Source organism: Monodelphis domestica, chromosome 7 (assembly GCF_027887165.1).
Source record: "Monodelphis domestica isolate mMonDom1 chromosome 7, mMonDom1.pri, whole genome shotgun sequence".
Lineage (NCBI taxonomy): Eukaryota > Metazoa > Chordata > Mammalia > Didelphimorphia > Didelphidae > Monodelphis > Monodelphis domestica.
In genome coordinates, this window is record NC_077233.1 from 36,749,868 (window position 1) to 36,775,741 (window position 25,874).

At 38.8% G+C, this 25,874-nt stretch overlaps 1 protein-coding gene across 1 annotated transcript in view; it reads left to right on the forward strand.

Annotated features, from left to right (window-relative positions):
• Positions 1-25,874, forward strand: part of GXYLT2 (glucoside xylosyltransferase 2) — a 124,308-nt gene that overhangs the window by 88,300 nt on the left and 10,134 nt on the right. The window contains exons 5-7 of the mRNA XM_016424446.2: positions 1,247-1,498; positions 4,236-4,359; positions 24,447-24,619. Of these exons, the coding sequence (XP_016279932.2) occupies positions 1,247-1,498; positions 4,236-4,359; positions 24,447-24,619 (549 nt within the window). The remainder of the gene's footprint in view (positions 1-1,246; positions 1,499-4,235; positions 4,360-24,446; positions 24,620-25,874) is intronic.

A 25,874-nucleotide genomic window follows, 5' to 3' on the forward strand; every position in this document is an offset into this window, starting at 1 on the left:
ACTAGGTATGTGACCTTAAGCAAGTCACTTAACCCCCTTTACCTAACCCTTACTACTCTTCTGTCATGGAACCAATACTCAGTATTGATTCTAAGACAGAAGGTGAGGGTTTAAAAAAAAAAAAAAGCTCAGTTTGTATGAGACCTTTGGGACAGACCCACAGTGGTTGGTGCTCTCTTTCAAGAGAAATTCATTCTATTGTGAAATTGACCCTCAAGAAGATATATGAAAAGACATTCTTCCCATTTGTACCCCCATTCCTTAGCAGAAGTTGAGTTCCACAGGCGTAAAATATTATAGAGAATATTAATTTTTTTGTAATGCATTGGTCCATTTCATAGAATTTTTTCTCTCCTTATTTAAAAAAAAATTCTGTTATAAGGGATGGTTCTCTGGGAAATAGGAAAGAGATGAATGAAGGGGAAATCTAGGTAAGTAAAAACAAGATATTAATAAAAATCTAAATATATATACATATTTAAAAGTATTTAAAATATGATTTTATTAAAGTTTTACATATGTTTAATATAAATAAAATCTATTTAAATAAATATTTTAAAAATAAACATATCCATATCTCCATTCTCCACTCCCCTGGGTGAATGTAAGTTCCCTAATGGCAAATATTGTTCCATTTTTTTTGGCTTTAAAGCGCTTGGTTCATAGTATATGTTTAATAAAAGTTTATCTAATTGAAATTAATAAAAGGAAAACTGAGTAGTTAGTTATTCATTCAAGTCTTTACTACTAAACCACCTATGATTTCAGCAAGTACATGACCTCATCTCTAAAACTTTCATATTTTTTTTCAGGTTTTATTTTAAATTTTTTTCCATGGTTATATGATTCTTGTTCTCTTCCCCCTCCCGAAATTGGCAAGCAATTTCACTGAGTTATATGTGTGTGTGTGTGTGTGTGTAACCATTCAAAACCCATTTCTTTTGTAATAGAGTAGCCTTTTAAAATCAAAACTCTAAATCCTATACCCATATAAACAAGTGATCAATCATATGTTTTTCTTCTGCATTTCAACTCCCACGGTTCTTTCTCTGGATATGGAGAGCACTATTTTCTCATAAGTCTCTCAGAATTATCCTGGATCCTCATATTGCTTTAGTAGCAAAGTCAGTCACTTTTGATTGTCCCACAATCCTTAGACTTTATAGTTTATCAGTAAAAAGTGAGTCATGTGATTTATAATTATTTTCTCCCTCCTTTTTTAAAAAAAAATGTCTTCTTCCCCAAGGTGATTTTAAAGGATGTGGACTCGCTTCTCTATGTAGACACCGATGTCCTTTTTCTCCGGCCCATTGATGATATCTGGAGGCTCCTCAAGCAATTTAATTCTACCCAGCTTGCAGCCATGGCCCCTGAGCATGAGATCCCCAAGATCGGGTGGTACAGTCGTTTTGCTCGCCACCCTTACTATGGAATGACTGGAGTCAATTCTGGAGTGATGCTAATGAATTTAACTAGAATAAGAAATACACAGTTCAAGGTAAGATGATGGATGCAGCATCACACAGGAAAATCTCTCCTGCTTCCCCTCTCCTCCCCAAATTCCCTGTTTAGGAAACTGAACTTATATTCTTGTGCCTACAATGACATTTTCTTGGATGAATACTGCATTGACTTAGTCCCATGAATTGGGTGAGGCTGTTGGGGGGAAGAAAGAAGCTTTATTGTTTGAAATTTGCAGTCTGTGGTATTACTGAATGAGGAGCATCATCGTAGTTGGCATTCAGAAATATCAGGGTTCATTTTAAAGCCCTTTAGTCATATTTGGTTAGAGGCAGCGCCTGAAGCTGGGGAATTCTGGGAGATTTTGTTTGAAATCTTGATTCTGACGTTTACTAGCTTGGTGACCCTGGGAGAGTCAGTCACTTAATCTCCTTTCCCTCAGCCAGGGAAGGCATAGATGGGTTATGATCCGTGGTGGAGTTGGTGAAGGAGTTTCCCACACTGGAGGTTTTCTGCCCTTCCACAATCACAGATGACAACAATAATGACATTGGGCACTTGCAGAGTTTTGAGGTTGGCAAATGAGCACCATCTCATTTCCATCAGCCCTGGGAGGTAGGCACTACAGGCATTTCCCTATTTTTACTGATAGGGAAACTGAGGCTTGTAAAATTAAATTAGTTTCTAGTAATGAAAGTATTATATTTTGAGGTTTATTAATGATTATTAGAAATCAAGGAATAAAGAAAATACAAATAAGAAAACCATGTGCCTTGGGCTGATTAGCCCATTTAAAACCCCCGCTCTTAGCTTACTTACTACATCATTGCACAATGGAAGAGCACAGAGAGCGAGAGCAAAGAAGAGCATAGAAGGGGCTGAGGTAGGTGTTGCTGCCAGTTTAAATACTAATTGTGATCTCCTCTAAGTGGAGACTCAGGTGAGATTATAGGGAATTGTGGGAAATACCAAGGACTTATGGGGATTGAAGTCCAGGGTTCAAATCTCCATTTTACAGGCTCAACGTTACATGACTGGTCCTTTATACATTTAAAAATTCATTTTAGAACTAGAATGTTGGTTCCTTGAATTGAATTGGCTCAATTAGATTGCCAGGAGTCCAGCAAGAAATGACCATGGTTCTGTTATCTGTATTCTAATTTTTTGTGTTATAATTTTCAAAGTCAAGATTGAACTTTGGGGGCAGCTGGGTAGCACAGTGGATAGAATGACACGCCTGGAGTCAGGATCCTGACTTTAAATCTGGGCTTCAAATACTTCCTAGTTGTGGGACCTTGGCCAAGTCACTTATCCCCAATCCCTAGCCCTTGCCACTATTATGTCTTAGAACTGATAGAAAAACAAAGTAAGGAGAAAAAAAAAAGAAAGGAAGAAAGAAAGAGAGAGAGAGAGAGAGAGAGAGAGAGAGAGAGAGAGAGAGAGAGAGAGAGAGAGAAGGAAAGAAGAAAGAAAGAAAGAAAGAAAGAAAGAAAGAAAGAAAGAAAGAAAGAAAGAAAGAAAGAAAGAAAGAAAGAAAGAAAGAAAGAAAGAAAGAAAGAAAGAAAGAAAGAAAGAAAGAAAGAAAGGAAGAAAGGAAGGAGGGAGAAGGAAAGAGGAAGAAAGAGAAAAAGAAAGAAAGAGGAAGGAAGGAAGGAAGAAAGAAAGAAAGAAAGAAAGAAAGAAAGAAAGAAAGAAAGAAAGAAAGAAAGAAAGAAAGAAAGAAAGAAAGAAAGAAAGAAAGAAAGAAAGGAGGGAGAAGGAAAGAGGAAGAAAGAGAGAAAAAGAAAGAAAGAGGAAGGAAGGAAGAAGGAAAGAGGCAGGAAGGAAGAAAGAAAGAAAGAAAGGAAGGAAGGAAGGAAGGAAGGAAGGAAGGAAGGAAGGAAGGAAGGAAGGAAGGAAGGAAGGAAGGAAGGAAGGAAGAAGGGAAGGAAGAAGGGAAGAAAGAAAGAGGAAGGAAGGAAGGAAGGAAGAGAAAGAGAGAAGAGAGAGAGAGAGAGAAAACTTTGTAATGAAATAGATTAGATTATGTAATGAAAATGAATAGATTATGATTGGGAGAAGCCATGGGCCGTAATAGAGCAGTAGCTTCTGCCATGATTACTGACTTACGACCCAGTAAAATTTTCTCCTGGGAAACCCTGCCCTATGCCTGATTCAGCTCATGTGTGAAGGTTGTTAGAAGTGGGGCTCTTACTTTATTCCCATGAGATGGATTTCTTTGGGCCTCTCATAAAGCCTGTGGAGCCCTTCTCAGAATAATTTTTCTACGTTCCCTCCCATACAAATCATGACAAAGGAAGCCAATTCTATTGAATTGTGGCTGTCAAGATATCTTTAGAGACTGAAACATCTCAGTGGTGCAGTGGATAGAACACTGGACAAGTCAAGAAGACCTGAATTCGTCTCCCTTGGAATTTACTACCTATGTGACTCTTGGAAAGTCATTAACTTCTCAGTTTTCTATAAAACAGGGATAGGAATAACAGCTGCTTCACAAATGAATCAACATGTAGGATGTTTTGCAAACTTTAAAGTACTCTGCAAATACTTATCATTATTATTGTTAAAATACCAAATTATTATCATTATTATTATTTTCAAAATAAATGAATGGACTGCAGGTGAAGAGCCCCTAGGTAAGAAGAACATTTCCCCCCATTTTGTGTTTGTCTCATTTCCTTTAAAGCATGAAAATGGTCCCTCTGCACTTTTTGTTAGTAAGGGAAACCTGGTAGCCTTTAATCCCTTATTGCTGTGCTTTTTCTCTTCTACAGAATAGCCTGATTCCAACGGGCTTGGCTTGGGAGGACATGCTGTACCCTCTGTACCAGAAGTACAAGAATTACATCACGTGGGGAGACCAGGATTTACTGAATATTATTTTTTACTTTAACCCAGGTAGGTCACCCATTGGGAGGGCTATGTGCGTAGGAGGGACTCCCACATGAGCCCCAAAGAGCACATTCCAGAGCTTGGCTCTATTACTGAATAGGCTCAGATTGTACACAGTGGCAGTCTGTGTGTTCCTGGCAATCGCTGCTTCTCCTCCGTGCCCCCCCCTTTCTTTACTCCCCCCCCCCCCCATCGGTGTAGGCGTGTCCTCACTACTGCTAGCACAAAAGGCCAAAAGCTGAAGAATCCTTTGCTGGACTAATTTTTGAGATAATCTCTTTCCAAGTATGTAATACTTTGCATCCAGCTAGTTCCATTAAAGTTGATTTGGGCCACAAACCAAATTTATATAAACCCTGGATTGGTGGTATTTGATTCTTGGGATTTTCAAGCCTATAAACTCCTCTAAACCAGGTTTTTTTCCCCCCCTAAGATTGGGTGTCCCTGTCTCACCCATGCTGGAGGTACCAGAGCCACTGGTAGGCCTGATTCCACCCCTGATTGGCAAGGAAACGTCTACCTGCTCCCTTTCTGAGCCGGGCCAGTTTTCTCCTTCCTAGAGAACGTTGGTGGCCCTCCCTGAGACTCATTATATAATGGTGGATTTATTTCAGACATCCAATCAGCGTAGCCTACCGCAGCTCCAACCTTCCATGCTCAAAAGATCCACCAGCATCAGCATCCAACTGGGATTCAGGCATATATATGCCACCATGGCTGGCCTCCTTTGGGATTAAAAAAAAAATGAGTAGAGAAACCAAAAATTATTCCATACATACAGTTGTCACCATGGCGGAGGCCCCATCATCTTCCTCTGCTTGGTCTCCTTGTCTCAGATCTTCACACTCCCATCCACGTATCACTCACTCAGCAAAGTAATTTTCCTAAAGTCTGACCACATCATCCCCCCTACTCGTTAAACTGCAGTGGCTCCCTATTACCTCCAAGATCAAATATGAACCCCTTTATTTTGCATTCAAAGCTCTTCATGAAGACATATGCAACACAAAACTCTTCGTAAGTTCATAGCGTTTTTCCTGTCTCTGCACTAACCCTTCATCTCCCATCCTTTTCATGGGCTCTTCCTTCCTGGCTGGTCTACTCTCCTTCCTCATCTCTGCTTCTTGGCTTTCCTGACTTGCTTAAAATCTGAGCTCAAATACCACTCGCAGCAAGACCTTTCCCTTCCCACCGAGCGTCTTCCTTTTGAAATTACATTCTGTAGGGCAGCTAGATGGACTGGGCTTGAAATCCAGAAGATTTATCTTCCTGAATTCAAATCTGGCCTCAGACACTTACCAGTTGTGTGACCATGGGCAAGTCACTGAACCATTTTTGCCCCCAATTTTTAAGAATTAAGAATTTAAGAATTAAAAAGAATCTTTTTAGAATTTTTTAATTGTTAAAAAGTTTTTTTTTTAAATTTTAAGTTTTTTAAAGATTTTTAAAAAGTAAATTAAGTGACCTCCAAATTTTTATTTTTAATTTTTTTAATTTTAAAAAAGTAAATTAAGTGACCTCCAAATTTTAATTTTTAATTTTTTTAATTTTAAAAAAGTAAGTGACCTCCAAATTTTTATTTTTAATTTTTTTAATTTTAAAAAAGTGACCTCCAAATTTTTATTTTTAATTTTTTTTAATTTTAAAAAAGTAAATTAAGTGACCGTCTCCAAATTTTTATTTTTAATTTTTTTTAATTTTAAGTTTTTAAAAGATTTTTTAAAAGTAAATTAATTGACCTTCTCCAAATTTTTATTTTTAATCTTTTTTAATTTTAAAAAAGTAAGTAACCTCCAAATTTTTATTTTTAAGTTTTTTTAATGTTAAAAAAGTAAATTAAGTGACCGTCTCCAAATTTTTATTTTTAATTTTTTTAATTTTAAGTTTTTAAAAGATTTTTAAAAAGTAAATTAAGTGACCATCTCCAAATTTTTATTTTTAATTTTTTTATTAATTTTAAAAAAGTGACTTCCAAATTTTTATTTTTAATTTTAAAAAAGTAAATTAAGTGACCTTCTCTTTACATTGAGTGTATTTTGCTTGTGCACTGTTCTTGGCATACTATCTCCTCTTCTAGAAAGTGAACTTCTTGAAGGTGATGAGAACTATATTTTTGCCTCTCCTTGTATCCCCAAGAGCCTAGCTTAGTGCGTGGTACTATAAATGCCTGTAGACTCTCTGGATTCACAGGACTCAGAAACTCTGCCTACTACAATTGGATGAATTATTCAGATGGAATGCTTAGCACATCTACCCAAAAAGAGCTTGAACCAGCAGAAAGTCATCATTTTTAAAACCCACACTATAGGAGCAGATATGTTGGCTCAGTGGATAGAGAGCCAGACATGGAGGGAAGACAACCTTGGGTTCAACTCTGTCCTCAGATACATATTAGCTGTATGGACCTTGGGCAAATCCTTTAATCTCTATTAGTCCAAGTTTCTACAATGGTAAAATGGAAATAATAAAAGTGTTTATCTCCTAGGTTTGTTGTGATGATCGAACGAGATATTTGTAAATCCCTTAGCACAGTGCGTGCACATAAAAATTGTTTTATTTATTTATTTATATGAAAACAGAAATTGTGTGTGTGTATAAATATACACATGTATGTATGTGTACCTATATGTGTGTACACACACACACACACACACACACACACTCACACACACACACACTCTTATTCTCTTCTCCCTTTGCCATTATTATTTTGTCCAGGTCCATTTTGGGGTACCATATTTTAAAAGGGACTTTAATAAATTAGAGCATCTCCGCAGGAGTGTTCCTGGTTTGGTAAGAGAACTTAGAACTTACAAAGGGCCGTGTCCTGATCGGTGAAGGAATCCCCTCTGTCCCCAGATTCATTAATAATGAAAACACATTCACAAAGTTCTTGAATCATCAAGAAGATGAGACCCCAAGAGGATTGGTCGTGGGAACTAGGAATGTTTAGTCTAGGTAAGGGAGGACTTGTGGGTGGGGGCCATGCAAATATTTCATGGTTGGCAAGTAGAAGAAGATTAAACTTTTTCTCCTTGGCCCTGGAGGACTGTATGAAGTCCAGAGGATGAACCCAACAGGAGGGTGGATTTGGGGTTAACTTAAGGAAAATATTCTTAAGCATTAGCATGTACCAAAAATGGAATGGGCTACCTCAGGGCAAAGAGCCCCCTTTTCCTGACAGGTCTTTGGGTAGAGGATGAAGGAACCCTTCTCTGGGGTGTTGTAAGTGGGATTCATCCATTATGGGGGAGGGGAACCACATGACCTGAAAAGTTCTGTCCTTCCCCTATATTCCCTGATTCTGTGATCATCCAGATTCCTCCTCACCCCCCAAGCTTCTGGGGGTAAAAGAATGGGCAGGGCAAAGAGAAATCTTTATTTGCATTCAAAACAATGCTTTGAGAAAATGAAGGTGATTAGAATTTGGAGATACAATTTATTATCAGATTCACACATGAAACTAATACATTTTCCTTCCCTTTTACTCACATCTGGTGAGTTTTAGCCTTATTTGGTATCATCCCCAGCATGTGTGTGTGTGTGTGTGTGTGTGTGTGTGTGACACACTCCCCCCTCTCTTTTTCAGTCCAATTTTTGAAAGTTTGGGTTCTCTGGCCTCTGCATTATGCCGATGGGTTTGAGCCAGAGAGCGTATTTTATCCAGATAACCACAGCTCCTATGAGCAAACCAGGGATGGCTTCATCTTATTTGCTTTCAGGTTGAAGTGGAATCCTCTAGCCCGGCACTGCACTTCTTGGAAGTGTTTGTACATTTAATCCCATTCGCTCCTTGAGGACAGGGACTGACTGTTGCCTCTTTTTGTATCTCCTGGACTTAGCTCTGGTCCTGGCACATAGTAGGTGCTTAATAAATGTTATTGAATGAATCCATTTGGGAGTATGTGAAGGATGCTCTCCCCACTTAGGAGGCTGCACTTTTAACCCTGACTAGGACCAGGGATTGAAGAGTTAGAAGACCCTTGTAGGTCAGGTCTTCTAGTCTAACTTCATAATGTGTATGGCTAGTGTAAAATCCAGAGGCTAAATCATTTGCTGAAGAACTGAATTCTTGTTTCAGATCAGCGTAATTCAAAAAGCATTTGTTAGTTGGCAGTTTGTGCCCAAACTGGAGGGACAAAGACAAAGACAAGAACACTTCCTGTCTTCAAACCATTTTCCTTCAACAGTGGGGGTAGAGGAGTGTGTGAACAGATAAATCAATGGGAAATATTGAGAAAATAGATGGTCAATCTGAAAACACACAGAACCATCAAAGCAGTTAGATACAAACACATCCTTAATAAGGATAAGGGAGACACCACACAGTCATATATCCACCAAGCTCTGGGACTCTGGGACACTGTCTCTGGGAAGAACAGCAAGAATGGGAATTTCTATCTGTCTGAAGACTTGGGGGTCTTCTATATACTTTATTTTTTTAACCCTTATCTTCTGTCTTGGAATCAATACTGTGTTCCAAGGCAGAAGAGTGGTAAGGGCTAGGCAGTGGGGGTCAAGTGACTTGCCCAGGGTCACACAGCTGGGAAGTGTCTGAGGTCAAATTTGACCCTAGGCCCTCCCATCTCTAGGTCTGGTTCTCAATCCATTGAACCACCCAGCTGCCCCCTTCTATATACTTTAGGGAGTATAGGAAAGGAAGGGCAAGTGATTGGTTTACATGGAGGTTAGGGGAAGAATACCAGGAGTGACTCAGATAAGTAAGTAGACAAAAGAAGGCCTAAGATTTGATTATATTTGCTGATCTCATCTAGGGTGATCAATGGGGACTTAAAGGTTCATTGTTCAGTCTTGGGACATACTGATCAGTAGGTAATTAGAAGTTTCATAAAACAAGGTTGTCAAGATGTAACACCGTATCCAGGAAAAGGGAGAGAATTCTAATTGGGAGGAGAATCAGCCCAGGCTTTGTATAGGAGGTCACTGCAGTGAGACTTGAAGGGAGTGAGTGAATTTAAGAGGCCAAGGCAAGGGAGAAAGGACCAGAGTGGCCTCCCCCAAGGAAGGGATATGGAAGGTGGGATGTCCTGGGGCGGGGGGGATGGAGAGGGGGTAGAGGACAGCAAGTGAGCAGGTTTGGAAGAAAGATGGAATATACATGAGACAGTCCTGGGTAATCAGCCTGCAGTAATAGGATGGAACTATCCATGAAGTATAGATAGCAAATACCCAATTGTATTTTCTCCTAGAGGGAGCAGGGAACCATTGATGTTTCTATTATGTAGTGGGAGAGCTGTTTCTGGCTCAAGAGGAGTGCTCACCTAAGGAATTGACAGGCTCCAACAATCTTTAGAAAATAAAGAAATGCATTAGGAGAGAAGGTCAAATGGCTGGGAGACAGTGCAGGTAGAATCTGCCTCCCTGGCAGAGAGAGAGTTCAGGATTTCAGTGCTTAGGGCATCATTGAACTGTAGAAACTTAGGACAATGCCAGTAAGCCAAAAGTTACTACTCAAAAATCTTCATACGTGAATAGTATCATTTCTTTCCATGGTAGAAGCATTTGAGTACCTGCTACATCTTCTGTATCATCACTTAAAATTTACCTGCTGGCATTGCTGACATTTCAGCTGTCACAATACTTTTTATTCCCAAATTTAAGAAGACACCTCTGATTAAGCCATGTAATGCTAAACACTTAGGTGCATGATCTGAATACTGTTTTTCTGAAGGCATCTGAGACAGAAATTCTAAATATGTTGTCTTGAAGCACATAGTTACCCTTAGATGATTCATCCTTAGATTATGAATTTGTTTCTTTGATTCATCCTTAGATTATCAATTTGTTTCTTTGATTCATCCTTAGATTATCAATTTGTTTCTTTGATTCATCCTTAGATTATCAATTTGTTTCTTTGATTCATCCTTAGATTATCAATTTGTTTCTTTGATTCATCCTTAGATTATGAATTTGTTTCTTTGATTCATCCTTAGATTATGAATTTGTTTCTTTGATTCATCCTTAGATTATCAATTTGTTTCTTTGATTCATCCTTAGATTATCAATTTGTTTCTTTGATTCATCCTTAGATTATCAATTTGTTTCTTTGATTCATCCTTAGATTATCAATTTGTTTCTTTGATTCATCCTTAGATTATCAATTTGTTTCTTTGATTCATCCTTAGATTATCAATTTGTTTCTTTGATTCATCCTCAGATTATCAATTTGTTTCTTTGATTCATCCTCAGATTATCAATTTGTTTCTTTGATTCATCCTCAGATTATCAATTTGTTTCTTTGATTCATCCTCAGATTATGAATTTGTTTCTTTGATTCATCCTTAGATTATGAATTTGTTTCTTTGATTCATCCTTAGATTATCAAGTTGTTTCTTTGATTCATCCTTAGATTATCAATTTGTTTCTTTGATTCATCCTTAGATTATCAATTTGTTTCTTTGATTCATCATTTGATTATGAATTTGTTTCTTTGATTCATCCTTAGATTATCAATTTGTTTCTTTGATTCATCCTTAGATTATCAATTTGTTTCTTTGATTCATCCTTAGATTATCAATTTGTTTCTTTGATTCATCCTTAGATTATCAAGTTGTTTCTTTGATTCATCCTTAGATTATCAAGTTGTTTCTTTGATTCATCCTTAGATTATGAATTTGTTTCTTTGATTCATCCTTAGATTATCAAGTTGTTTCTTTGATTCATCCTTAGATTATCAAGTTGTTTCTTTGATTCATCCTTAGATTATCAAGTTGTTTCTTTGATTCATCCTTAGATTATCAAGTTGTTTCTTTGAAAACTGGTTCAAAAATCTTTTTTCCCTCCTTTTTCCTTCAGGGCTGGTAAGACTGTTTCTTCTACCTCTTGCAGAAAGGAAACCATCTCCCCAAAATGTCATCCCTACCTACTTCAGTGGTATCTGTGAATAACAACATTCCCCATGGATAGTAGCAACAATAATATCCATAGGTAGCATTTGTATAGCACCTTCCATGTGTTATCTCATTTGATTCTCCTAATAACTCTGGGAAATGGATGCTGTTATTACTCCCATTTTTCTGACTTGCAGATGGTCACATAGCTAATAAAATAAACATGTGGGGCAGTATCTGAATTCAGGTATTCTGTCTCCATGTCCAGCAAACTTCCCACTGTACCATCTAGTCACCTGTATATATATTACAATGGAAAGAATCACAGACATTGGTTGAAATCTTAAATCTGATGCTAATGTCAACCACAAAATAAACCAAGTATCAAAGTAGTTATAATAAAAGGTTTTGAATTATGTCCAAAAGATTGCAATCTGGGTTCCCCCACAGCACCCTGCACCATGGTCCTTGGGTTCCCCAATGAGACACCAAGAGGGATGAACATCTTTTAGAAGGAGGGAGGGACAAACTGAAGAGGCTTTACAAGGTTTGGGTTTGCTACAGCCAAAAGCTAACTAAGATGGGTGTGAGTGGGACTTTGTTTTGGTTTGATTGTCCTCGTTTAAATTCAGTCCTCTGGGTAGGAGAGAGATAAAGAATCTTCTGGAGGCTCTATCTCTATTAGAATGCAGACTCTGCTGATTTTCTTTGTAGAGAGCTATAGAATTCCACCTTCCTTGAACTGTTGGCCAAGCTTAACCCTAATTCCATATGGCATCCAGATGTTTTGCTGTAAATTGTAAGTCTTACTCTTTGCAAAAAATGATGTAATAATTCAAAGAACTGATTCATAGCAGCATTAAGTAACTGACAAAGTTTTTTCTCTTAAGATCATTAGATAATTCTTTATTTGATCTTTTTATCGTCCCTATTTGGCACATGAGATAAAGGTGTTGAATTCCAGGGATTGTAAAGGTCTTCATTCTTGTTGACTAGTAGAATGTAAGCTCCTAGAGGACAAGGCCTGTTTCTGGGTTGTTTTCTATCCCTAAGTCCCAAAAGTGAGTCATTCCACCTGTCAGTAAATATTTATTCAAGCCCACTGTGTGCCAGGCACTGTGCTAAAATTTGGAGACAGAAAAGTTAAAAAAAAAAATCCCTTTTCTTAAGGAGCTAGTAGTCTGATGGGTGAGACCACATGCAAACAATTATGTACAACAAAACTATAAACAGCATAAATTGGAAATGGTCAACAAATGGAGAACACCACCATTAAGAGGAATCAGGAAAGACTTCCTGGAGAAAGTGGGAATTTTTTTTTCTAAACCCTTACTTTTAGTATCAATTCTAAGATAGAGGAGCCACAAGAGCTAGGCAGTTGGCTTAAGTGACTTGTCCAGGGTCATATAACTAGGAAGTGTCTTGAGACTGTATCCAAACTCAGGTCTTCCTGACTGCCAGTCCTGGCACTCTATCCACTGTGCTACCCAGCTGCCCCAAGGTAGGATTTTAATAAATTAATAATCCATTAGCCCACTCTGGGCCACCAGTTTCAAATGGTCCATCCTTCTCTTTCCTCCAAATGATTCTAAACTCCATTCCCTCTGGTTTGCTATCTAAAACATTCCTTCTTGGCCAAAACTTCTATATATGTTATCTTTTTTGAGATAAGATTCTTGAAGACAGGGATTATTTGGTGAGAAAGGTGGCAAGTTTTATTTCTGTTAAATTTAATACATTTAATTAACGTTGACAATCATTGGAACTATTTTCTAGAAAAGAATAACCTGCTTTTGAATAAAAGTAAAATCTTTATTATTATAGAAAAAAGCATCATGGTTTCTTGGAAGCCCTACAGGTAGGCTTATTGGTAACACAGACATGATTGTTTTTCTTGGCCAGTAATTATTTTTGTGATCATTTTTTGTGATTTTGTGAAGGAATACTGTACTTAGCTTAGAATAAGACTTGGAGTCAAATCCCACCTGGGACACTTCCTTGCTGATGGGATTGTCCCTTAATCTTTCTATGCCTTAAGCAGTTCTGTAGGCTTTATATGCTAGATTACAGATTCATAGACATCTCCATTACTGGAGTGAATTCTCTTGCTAGGAGTTTCCCCATATTGGAAGAAATTGTTCATCCTACATGGCACACTCCATGTATTCTTGTAGTCTTTATTGAGGGTCAGTTTTGAGAATGGAGTTTTCCTCCAGATGAACAAGGGGCAGGCTTGTAATAACTCTTCCAGACTCTCCCCATTCTTCTTACCATGTCATAGGTACCCCATATCAGATCACGTTGCCCTTCAAATAAAAAAAAGGGGGGGCTCTCTCTGTTGTTCAGAAGAGGATGACGATGATAATGATGGCAGGAGAAAGGACTATCTGGAGAGTTCTAGGAATAAGAAGTTGATCCAAAGGACATTTCATTGACACACTTTTACTCCTTTTCCAGGGAAAATAGTAGTATTGACTTCTTTACTGAGCCCAGAGCAGAAAAGGAAAAAAAAATGAATGAGCATTTATTAAAGCCTGGCACTTTGCCTTGTATCCCCAAGGTTACAAATAGGGGAAAAAAAAAAGCAAGATAATCCCTGTCTTTAAGGAGCTTACTTTCCAAAAGACAACATACAGGGAGAAGTTTTGGCCAAAAAGTTGATTTTTAGAAGGAAAACCATTGCGAATGGAGTTTGGAATCATTTGAAAGAAAGAGAAGAATGGATTGTTTGGAGCCAGCTGCCCAGAGAGGGACTAATTGAATTTGTGTTCCAATTGTCAAGAATCAAGATGGCTCCACTTCTGACCAGAAGGGCTAAAGCATTGGGAATTATCCCCGACAAGGGACTGATGGGCATTTTTCCCAGCCCCCTGGCCAGATCAGATTTCCGGAATTTATAGAAGTAAAAGGGGAACTAATTGGATAGGGCAAATGAGGGGAAGATGACTTTAGGGTGGTGATAGTGACAGAAGCAGGAAGTCAGAAGAAGGGGGTAGAGGAGGAATGATCTTATTTTAGAAGAAAGATGGCAAGTTTTATTTCAAATGTCATGTTCCAAGTACTGTCAGAGTACCTAGTGGAGGTGGCTAGCAGGCAGATGGAAACGTATGTCTGGAGGAGAGTTGTCAACAGCTCATTAATGCATCTGTGAATGAATGAGTCAGAAAATTCTGTTCAGAGAATACCCTCTTCCCAAAGTTGTACCTAAACGAACTGGAAAGGGATGAATTGGATGAACTGAAGTCAGTAGATTTTTTCTTAAGTGCCTACTATTTTCAGAGAGGGGCAGCTAGGTGGTGCAGTGGATAGAGCACTAAACTTGGAATTAGAAAGACCCGAGTTCAAATGTGGCCACAGACATTTAGCTACATGACCCTGGGCAAGTCATTTAACTTTTTACTTCAGGTTCCTCATCTGTTAAAAAGAAGAAAATGGTAAATCACCTTCGTTCCTCTGCCAAGAAAACCTCAAATGAGGTCATTAAGAGTGGGGCACCACTGAAATGACTCCACAACATTTGTTCAAGTCTGTAATAGTAAGAAGGCTTATATGTCTCAGCCTTTTATCTGTTGATCAGATAGAAATATGATTCAATATTTTGTGCTCCCTCCCTCTGGGTTTATCTACCTTAGACACACATAAAACATTTTATGTATATCTTCCTCTAAACTTCTCTGGCCTTCCCCATTCATAAAAGTGATCTTTCTCTCCCTTCAACTGTGGCAGTTATTATCTTTATAATTCACGTGCTGTCATATGACAACTAATTTTTTTTTTGGCTGCAATTCAAATCTCACTTCTATGTCTTTTCCCCTCAAATAGATTCTAAGCCCTTCAAAGGTAGGGCTATGGCTTATGTTGCCTTGTATCCCACAGAGTACAACACCCTGCACATAGTTGGCCCTTAATAAAAATGTGTTATTTCTAAAAAGATTAAATACTATTTATAATTCTTTGTACTCTGGACTCTTGGTAATGAATGGCCATTGGCTGTTAAAAGGAAATCCCCTTTTTCCTTGCCATCAGCCTCCAATTCTTTCTCAAGCCAGCCACTCTACTTCTTATCTCTAAACTAATAAAACAATACTTATTTTCGAATATCATCCTTCTACCTGCCATTATTCATTTGCTGGGGAGCAAGGCTCCAGGGAGTCCCAGAACCTTGGGATTGCATCCTCTATGAACTTAATAGAACTTCTTGCCCTGGGCTGATGTTAAATACAAATATTTAATCCCAAGTGGGCTCTCACTACAGCAAGGCAATCCTTTTATTCTTCTCTATTGCCCCACAATGACAGTTCCAAGTTTTTATTTTTTTTTCTCAACCTACCTTTCAACAGACAACCTTGATTCTTGCTTCACTGCTGAGAGAGACTATTGGTCAGAGATTCTACCAGTCTCCTAATCTACACTTCAGAACCCCTCAACTGTACCCGCCATTGTCCAGTGTCTGATGAACAGCTGGTCCCTCTCTCACCTAGTCAACAGCTCTTTTAGTGCCTTTGATCTTCTCGGTCAGCATTGCTGTAGTCCAGTGGCGAGGTGGCCCAGTGAGTAGAGTGGCAGACCTGGAGACAGGAAGACTCATCTTCCTGAGTCCGACTTTGACTCCAGTCACTTACCAGCCATGTGATCCTGGGCAAGACTTAATCTTGTTTGCCTCAGTTTTCTCATCTGTAAAGTGAGCTGGAGAAGGAGATCATAAACCATTCCAGTATCTCTGCTAAGAAAATCCCAAATGGGGTCACAAAGAATCAGATATGACTGAAAAATTACTGAACAGCAACAATATTCCAGCCACTATGTTAAGTCCTGGGGATATAAGGAAAAGCAAAAATAAGTCCCTGTTCTCAAATAGCTCGTCCTAATCTATTTTCTCCTTCTCTCCACCTTTCTCTCTCTCTGTTCTCCCTACCTTTTCTCTTGTTTGACCTCAGTCTTGTATAAGGAAAAGCAAAAATAAGTCCCTGTTCTCAAATAGCTCACATCCTAATCTATTTTCTCCTTCTCTCCTCTTTGATTTGATTTTTCTCTCCTCCTTTCTCTCTCTGTTCTCCCTACCTTTTCTCTTGTTTGACCTCAGTCTTGTATAAGGAAAAGCAAAAATAAGTCCCTGTTCTCAAATAGCTCACACCCTACTCTATTTTCTCCTTCTCTCCTCTTTTTTTTTTTAAATATATTTTATTTGATCATTTCCAAGCATTATTCGTTAAAGATCATTTTCTTTTCCTCCCCCCCACCCCCCATAGCCGACGCGTAAGTCCACTGGGCATTAGATGTTTTCTTGATTTGAACCCATTGGCTTTGTTGATAGTATTTGCACTAGAGTGTTCATTTAGAGTCCATCCTCTGTCATGTCCCCTCAACCTCTGTATTCAGGCAGTTGCTTTTTCTCGGTGTTTCCACTCCCATAGTTTATCCTTTGCTTATGAATGGTGTTTTTTTCTCCTGGATCCCTGCAAGTTGTTCAGGGACATTACACCGCCCCTAATGGAGAAGTCCATTACGTTCGATTATACCACAGTGTATTAGTCTCTGTGTACAATGTTCTCCTGGTTCTGCTCCTCTCGCTCTGCATCACTTCCTGGGGGTTGTTCCAGTCTCCATGGAACTTCTCCACTTTATTATTCCTTTGAGCACAATAGTATTCCATCACCAACATATACCACAGTTTGTTCAGCCATTCCCCAATTGATGGGCATCCCCTCGTTTTCCAGTTTTGGGCCACCACAAAGAGCGCAGCTATGAATATTTTTGTACAAGTCTTTGTGTCCATTATCTCTTTGGGGTACAGACCCAGCAGTGCTATGGCTGGGTCAAAGGGTAGATATTCTTTTGTCGCCCTTTGGGCATAGTTCCAAATTGCCCTCCAGAATGGTTGGATCAATTCACAACTCCACCAGCAATGAATTAATGTCCCTACTTTGCCACATCCCCTCCAGCATTCATTACTTTCCTTTGCTGTAATGTTAGCCAATCTGCTAGGTGTGAGGTGATACCTCAGAGTTGTTTTGATTTGCATCTCTCTGATTATAAGAGATGTAGAACACTTCTTCATGTGCTTGTTAATAGTTTTGATTTCTTTATCTGAGAACTGCCTATCCATGTCCCTTGCCCATTTATCAATTGGAGAATGGCTTGATTTTTTGTACAATTGATTTAGCTCATTATAAATATGAGTAATTAAACCTTTGTCAGAGGTTTCTATGAAGATTTTTTCCCAATTTGTTGTTTCCCTTCTGATTTTAGTTATATTGGTTTTGTTTGTACAAAAGCTTTTTAGTTTGATGTAGTCAAAATTATTTATTTTACATTTTGTGATTCTTTCTATATCTTGCTTGGTTTTAAAGCCTTTCCCCTCCCAAAGGTCTGACATGTATACTATTCTGTGTTTACCCAATTTACTTATGGTTTCCTTCTTTATGTTTAAGTCACTCACCCATTTTGAATTTATCTTGGTGTAGGGTGTGAGGTGTTGATCTATTCCTAGTCTCTCCCACACTGTCTTCCAATTTTCCCAGCAGTTTTTATCGAATAGTGGATTTTTGTCCCAAAAGCTGGGATCTTTGGGTTTATCGTATACTGTCTTGCTGAGGTCGCTTTCCCCCAGTCTATTCCACTGATCTTCCTTTCTGTTTCTTAGCCAGTACCAAATTGTTTTGATGACTGCTGCTTTGTAATATAGTTTTAGGTCAGGGACTGCAAGGCCCCCATCGTATGTGTTTTTTTTCATTATTTCCCTGGATATCCTTGATCTTTTGTTCTTCCAAATGAACTTTGTTATGGTTTTTTCTAAATCAGTGAAGAAGTATTTTGGTAGTTCAATGGGTATGGCACTAAATAGATAAATAAGTTTGGGTAGGATGGTCATTTTTATTATATTGGCTCGTCCTATCCATGAGCAGTTAATGTTTTTCCATTTGTTCAGGTCTAGTTTTAGTTGTGTGGCGAGTGTTTTGTAGTTGTGTTCATATAGTTCCTGTGTTTGTCTTGGGAGATAGATTCCTAGGTATTTTATTTTGTCTCCTTCTCTCCTCTTTGATTTTTCTCTCCTCCTTTTCTCTCTCTGTTCTCTCTACCTTTTCTCTTGTTTGACCTCAGTCTTCTTTAAGGAAAAGCAAAAATAAGTCCCTGTTCTCAAATAGCTCACATCCTAATCTATTTTCTCCTTCTCTCCTCTTTGATTTGATTTTTCTCTCCTCCTTTCTCTCTCTGTTCTCCCTACCTTTTCTCTTGTTTGACCTCAGTCTTGTATAAGGAAAAGCAAAAATAAGTCCCTGTTCTCAAATAGCTCACATCCTAATCTATTTTCTCCTTCTCTCCTCTTTGATTTTTCTCTCCTCCTTTTCTCTCTCTGTTCTCTCTACCTTTTCTCTTGTTTGACCTCAGTCTTGTATAAGGAAAAGCAAAAATAAGTCTCTGTTCTCAAATAGCTCACATCCTAATCTATTTTCTCCTTCTCTCCTCTTTGATTTTTCTCTCCTCCTTTTCTCTCTCTGTTCTCTCTACTTTTTCTCTTGTTTGACCTCAGTCTTGTATAAGGAAAAGCAAAAATAAGTCCCTGTTCTCAAATAGCTCACATCCTAATCTATTTTCTCCTTCTCTCCTCTTTGATTTTTCTCTCCTCCTTTTCTCTCTCTGTTCTCTCTACTTTTTCTCTTGTTTGACCTCAGTCTTCTATAAGGAAAAGCAAAAATAAGTTCCTGTTCTCAAATAGCTCACATTCTAATCTATTTTCTCCTTCTCTCCTCTTTGATTTTTCTCTCCTCCTTTTCTCTCTCTGTTCTCTCTACCTTTTCTCTTGTTTGACCTCAGTCTTGTATAAGGAAAAGCAAAAATAAGTCCCTGTTCTCAAATAGCTCACATCCTAATCTATTTTCTCCTTCTCTCCTCTTTGATTTTTCTCTCCTCCTTTTCTCTCTCTGTTCTCTCTACCTTTTCTCTTGTTTGACCTCAGTCTTCTATAAGGAAAAGCAAAAATAAGTTCCTGTTCTCAAAAAGCTCACATCCTAATCTATTTTCTCCTTCTCTCCTCTTTGATTTGATTTTTCTCTCCTCCTTTCTCTCTCTGTTCTCCCTACCTTTTCTCTTGTTTGACCTCAGTCTTGTATAAGGAAAAGCAAAAATAAGTTCCTGTTCTCAAAAAGCTCACATCCTAATCTATTTTCTCCTTCTCTCCTCTTTGATTTTTCTCTCCTCTTTTTCTCTCTCTGTTCTCTCTACCTTTTCTCTTGTTTGACCTCAGTCTTCTATAAGGAAAAGCAAAAATAAGTCCCTGTTCTCAAATAGCTCACATCCTAATCTATTTTCTCCTTCTCTCCTCTTTGATTTGATTTTTCTCTCCTCCTTTTCTCTCTCTGCTCTCCCTACCTTTTCTCTTGTTTGACCTCAGCCTTCTATAAGGAAAAGCAAAAATAAGTCCCTGTTCTCAAATAGCTCACATCCTAATCTATTTTCTCCTTCTCTCCTCTTTGATTTTTCTCTCCTCCTTTTCTCTCTCTGTTCTCTCTACCTTTTCTCTTGTTTGACCTCAGTCTTGTATAAAGAAAAGCAAAAATAAGTCCCTGTTCTCAAATAGCTCACATCCTACTCTATTTTCTCCTTCTCTCCTCTTTGATTTTTCTCTCCTCCTTTTCTCTCTCTGTTCTCTCTACCTTTTCTCTTGTTTGACCTCAGTCTTGTATAAGGAAAAGCAAAAATAAGTCCCTGTTCTCAAATAGCTCACATCCTAATCTATTTTCTCCTTCTCTCCTCTTTGATTTTTCTCTCCTCCTTTTCTCTCTCTGCTCTCCCTACCTTTTCTCTTGTTTGACCTCAGTCTTCTCCTGTCTTCCTCCTTCTCTGCTTCTCCTTGAAGCCTTTCTAGATTCCCACAGACCTCAGATTATCATGTACATACTTACCTGTTTATAGGTTGAATCCCTCTAGTAGAATATAAGAACTGTAAAGGCAGGGACAGTGCATCATTTTGTCTTTTTGTCCCCAGCACTTAATATAGGACCTTTAGAGTCAGAGTGAGAGGGCGTAGAAATGGTGATGAGGCAAAGTCGCTCTCAAACCTCCTTTTTATGTAAAATAAAGTCTGTTCTTGTTTAGTGTGTTTGAATAAAAATGGTAGTTGTCTTTCAACCTGGAAGAGGAGCAAAATGATATCCCTGGTGATGTCTTTTGATTTGTGCATAAATTGCATCTAAGTGAGGCAAAATTGCATAATGATGCGGGTCTCGTTCTCTCCTCCAGAGTCATCAAAGTCCAGTGGCGAGACAAAAGTCAGGACCACTGCTGATGGCTCTGGATGCAGTCGACGGCCTGGCGTGGTTTCTTTGATTTCTAACTGAGCTCTAAAGATTCCAAAGCTCTCGATTCTATTATTCTCATGGCCTTTGGATTTTCTCATTCACTTTTTCTGCTGGGGGAAGTAATTGGGGTAGACACCCTCTAAATCACTGTGGGTTACCCTCAACCCGGTTTAGCCCATCTTCCAAGATTGTTGACCAGTTTTGGCCTCTGCCTTTTGTTATACCTTCATGGAGCCACAGATGAGTGAGTAGCCCTGAAATGGGCTTGGCAAAGTCCTCACAGAACATCCTGTATATCTGTAGAATAAAAATAAAAATTAAAAAATAAATATAAATAATATATAAATAAAATAAAATAAAATTTAAAAGTATAAACATGTTACTAAGGAGGCTTCAAGTGGATGGCCAGCAGAGTTTGCAAATGTTCCCAGTTAGAGAGCGAGCTAGGAGATGGTGTAGGAAAGCTTGTTACCCAGAGCCAGAGGGACCCAAGCATGACAGGAGTCAATCAGGATTCCCCCTGCCTGTGGGCTTATCGTAAATACCATCAGATTGTAATATCTATTATTATCTGGAGTGGTTCCACAGAACTGCTGCTTTTCAAGTAATCCTTGCTTCCTAGAGCCAAAAGCATTTATTTGAATGTGATTTTAAAAGCATGTTAAAATCCTCTTTTAGAAGCTCAACATCAAAAAGAGGACATCCTGTAACATGCTTTACTGGAGCTACAGAGGAGGGATTTATAAAACTTTAAATTTTCAGCACCCCCCCCCCCCCCCGGGAGGGCTTTGTCCTTGGATGTATCTAGTGGGCATCATCATCATCATCATCGTCATCATCATCATCATCATCATCAGGAAGGGAACAAGCATTTATTTAGGTCCTACTATGTGTCAGCCCCCATGCTAAATTTATCAGTATCTCATTTGATCCGCAGAACAGCCATGGAAGGTAGGTGCTATTATGATCCTCACTTTACAGAGGAGGAAACTGAGGCAGGCAGTGGTTTAGAGATTTGCCCAGAGTCACCCACACACAGGCTGGGATGTATGAGGTGTTCCAGGAAAACTAGCTCCTCCACTGTAAAGACTTGCCAAGTGCTTTTTGGGGTTCTTTGACCGCTTTTTGGTGTCAACCCTTCCCTTGTGGCAGCAAGAAGCTATAGCATGGGCAGAGGCCACAGCCTGGTAAAACCATCTCAGGAGGCCAGATTGAGGGTAACTGTCGGGTCTCAAACCCATCAGTGAGTTAGGGGATATCCTGGCAGAATGGGAGGGTGAGAACGGCGTGTTTCTAGGGACCATGAAGGCAGCTAAAGCAACCACTGTGGAATGCTAAAACCCTGAAGACACCAAAGTCATCCACTGCATCTTCCTTTTTGGTTTTGCAGCTCTGCCTCACATCTCATTTGTGTGGCAGTCAAGATATTACCCCCAGATGGAATTAGACCTCTTGGAAGAATTAAGGAAAAATAAAGAACAGGAAAAAAAAAAGAGAAAAGAAAGGACAGAGATTAGAACTCTTTGAAAAATAAAGGACAGAAATTAGACCTCTTTGAAAAACAAAAAAAAATGATAAACTGGATTTAAACTCGTCTTTTTGACTAGCAGCCTGGGCCACCTTGCTGATAATAACATCTCTCTAAGGTTTACCAAGAACTTTACATGTATTGTCTCAAATGATCTTCACCACAACCTTGTGAGGTCTGTACTACTGTTATCCCCATTTCAAAGGTGAGGAAACTGAGGCTAAGTGAAGTGACTTTCCCAGGATCACACCGGTAATAAGCATCTGATGGAAGAGTTGAAGGGAGGTCTTCTTTGTCTTTAAATCCAAGCTCCAGAGGGGTGATAAGAGTCTCAGGTAGGATCCTGGTGCAGTTTTCTGCCTCTCAGAAGGGCTCTTAATGCCTGCATGACCTTAGACAGGCTGCTTAATGTCTCTGAGGCTCAGATTCCTCACCTGTAAAGTGGGGTTCCTAGTTCTTACAGTACAGTAGCTCCCAGAGCCATAGAGAGAAGGGAAGGCTTCTTTTGGGAGCTCTGATGCACTCTAGAAATACAAGCCGTTGTTGTTTTTATAGCGAGTCCTCAGGGAGGAGAAGGAAAAGGAGTCCAAGGGAAACGAAGTCCCACAATGAGTCAAGTTTCTAAAACTGAACAGAGTAGTGGAAAACCTTTTGGTTGAGAACTCCTTCTGCCCTGTTCCATGGGGAAGGTGCTGGGTGAGGAACAGAAGCGATCTGGCATAAACAGATGATAAAAACAAGAGGACACAAATGGAAAGAAGAAGCCTTTCTCAAAGCATTCTTTCTTTTTCCCCACAAGGTATTCTTTAAATACTCGAGATGCTTTCAGAAATGAATATAGACCTTCTCAGGAAAACCTGCAGTTCTAAGGAAAATCAGTTAATGAATGAATCAGGGATCTCTTATTAAACACTTTCTGTAGGCTAGTCAGTGAGCTAAAGGGCTGCTTTATCTCTGTAAATTAAAGAATGAATGAACAGGGACAGAAAACCAAAAGACAGATTACTCCAAAGGCATTTGTGAGCTAGAATTTCACAATATATATATTGTATTGTTTCCACGAGGGCAGCAAGGAGAAGCTGAACATTTTACAGGACTCGGAACTAAAAAAGGACCTTAGTGATGACTTAGTCTAACCCCTCATTTTATGGATGCAGAGAACTAATGCCCAGATGGGTGAGGGGAATTTAGCAATGGCGCCAGAGAGTCAATTCGCCTTGCCATCTTTTTTAATAGATCATTTGTGTATTTCACATGTTAATTTCCTGTTCAATGGATTTTTTTTTCACCTTCACATCATAACCTCTGGGAGTATGGTGGAAGGTGTCATTAACTTACATAAAATTTGGACTTTGAGTCATAATGTCCTTTGGCCTAGGGTAGCACCGAGCACAACCAGGTGGCACAGTGAATAGAGCATTGGGCTTGGAATTAGGAAGACTCATCTTCCTGAATTTAAATCTAGCCTCACTTACTACCTATGTGACCCTGGGCCAGTCATTTATCACAGTTTGCCTTGATTTCCTCCTCTGTAGAATGAATTGGAGAAGAAAATAGTAAATCACTCCAGTATCCTTGCTAGGAAAACCCCAAATGGAATGAGAAAGAGTTAAACATGAATGAAATGACTGAATAACGAGGATGGATGTTGAATGCTTTGATCAAAGTATTTGATAACATTTCTAGCCTTTCCTTTATCAAACTGGAATGATGATTATGAAAGAGCTTTACCAATATTCTCACCTTTTATCTTCACCACAATTTTACTGTTATTTTACAGATGAGGAAACTGAGGCAGAAAGAAATTGAATAACGTACAGATAATACACGTCTAAGGTTGACTATGAACTCAGACTTCCCGCTCCATCCACTGTGTCATTTCTTTCACAAATCTTTGGACATTACATGTATTATTCATTGTTGGAAGGAGGATTGGAATTTGGATCCAAGCTCTTTTATTTACTAAAAGCGTTCTTACCTGGGTGACTTTGGGCAAATTTAGGCTTCAGTTTCTTTATGTGTAAAATGAAAGGGTGGAACTGAATGACTTTTCTGGTCCCTTCCTGCTCAAATGGAGACTTTTACAAGCCTGTGATTTTGATGAAATGGGCTACATTCCTAAAGGCAATCAAAATACCCTGCTTGAGTGCAATTTTTGGTTTAATCTGGGTGTTAAAAGAATATTATGCCAAGTAAAAATTTGCCAGTGGACATCCATTTCATCAGTTTTAGCAGATTTCAATAAAATTGGATGGGCAAAGATTATGGTGGTCTTGAAACATATGAAAGGAACTTTTTAGTAGATAGAACTAATATTTTAAAATATTAGAATTGCAAACTACGACTGAGTCAATTGAATGAACATATATACATGTATGAGACATATATGTATAAACATGTCTTTTTGCCTCCTAGAGTGTCTCTACGTGTTTCCATGCCAGTGGAATTATAGGCCAGACCACTGCATGTATGGCAGTAATTGTAAAGGAGCAGAACAAGAAGGAGTGTCTGTTCTTCATGGTAACCGAGGTGTCTATCATGACAACAAGCAACCAACTTTCAAGGCATTATATGAAGTGATGCGTGATGTAAGTTCTAGGCCTGGGGATAAGCTTGTTTCAGGTAATCTAGCCACCCCACCCCACCCCTTACCTTCCATCTTAGAATGAATTCTGTGTATTGGTTCCAAGGCGGAAGAGTGGTAAGGACTAGGCAATGGAGGTCAAGTGACTTGTCCAGGGTCTCATAGCTAACAAGTGTCTGGGGTCATATTTGAATTCAGGATCTCCTGTCTTTAGAACTGGCTCTCAATTCATTGATTCGATTTCTCATGATACATCATAGGGATTTTAGAGCTATATCCTACTTGGATCAAGTACCAAACAATCTTCAAGCACTTTTTAAGCACCTACTGTGTGCCAGGTATTGGGATGCAAAGACAAGAGGGAGCCAAATCCTCATCTATCTTTGTGGGTGTGTGCAAGTCATGTATGTGATTTGTTGGAGACTTAGTTCTTCATCTATACAAGTAAAAAACTTCACCCATAATTCTCTTGGGCTTATTTTGTATATATTTTTCTGTTATATCTCATATACCTGGCACATAAAAATACTTAATTCAAGCACTTAAAATACTTAAGCACATAAAAATACTTAATTCAGGCACTTAAAAAAAAAGTACTTGAAGACTGATTTGGTACTTGATCCAGGTAAGACACAGCCCTAAAATCCCTTGATATGTCATAAAACAATCCAGACAATGGAGCGAGTGCCAGACATAAATAAACCCTTGCTGCCCCCTAGGCAATCTAGTTTTGATAGGGGCAAAGAGGAAAGGAGCTCCTTTATTCTTGTTTGCTCTCTCTCTTTTCTCACTCGTGCTTTCTCAAATATTAAGTGAAATACTATTTTTAAAGGAAAAAAAAGCTCTTAGGATAGTGTCTGGCACATAGTAGGTAATACTTAAATACTCATTTCCTTTCCCTTCCCAACTCTCCTTTCAATATTCCCTTTTCCTGGGTTTTCAAAGCCTGGGAAATAATTAGGGAAAAGAAGTGGTTTCCTTTCCCTTCCCAACTCTCCATTCAATATTCCCTTTTCCTGGGTTTTCAAAGCCTGGGAAATAATTAGGGAAAAGAAGTAGTTTCCTTTCCCTTCCCAACTCTCCATTCAATATTCCCTTTTCCTGGGTTTTCAAAGCCTGGGAAATAATTAGGGAAAAGAAGTGGTTTCCTTTCCCTTCCCAACTCTCCTTTCAATATTCCCTTTTCCTGGGTTTTCAAAGCCTGGGAAATAATTAGGGAAAAGAAGTAGTTTCCTTTCCCTTCCCAACTCTCCATTCAA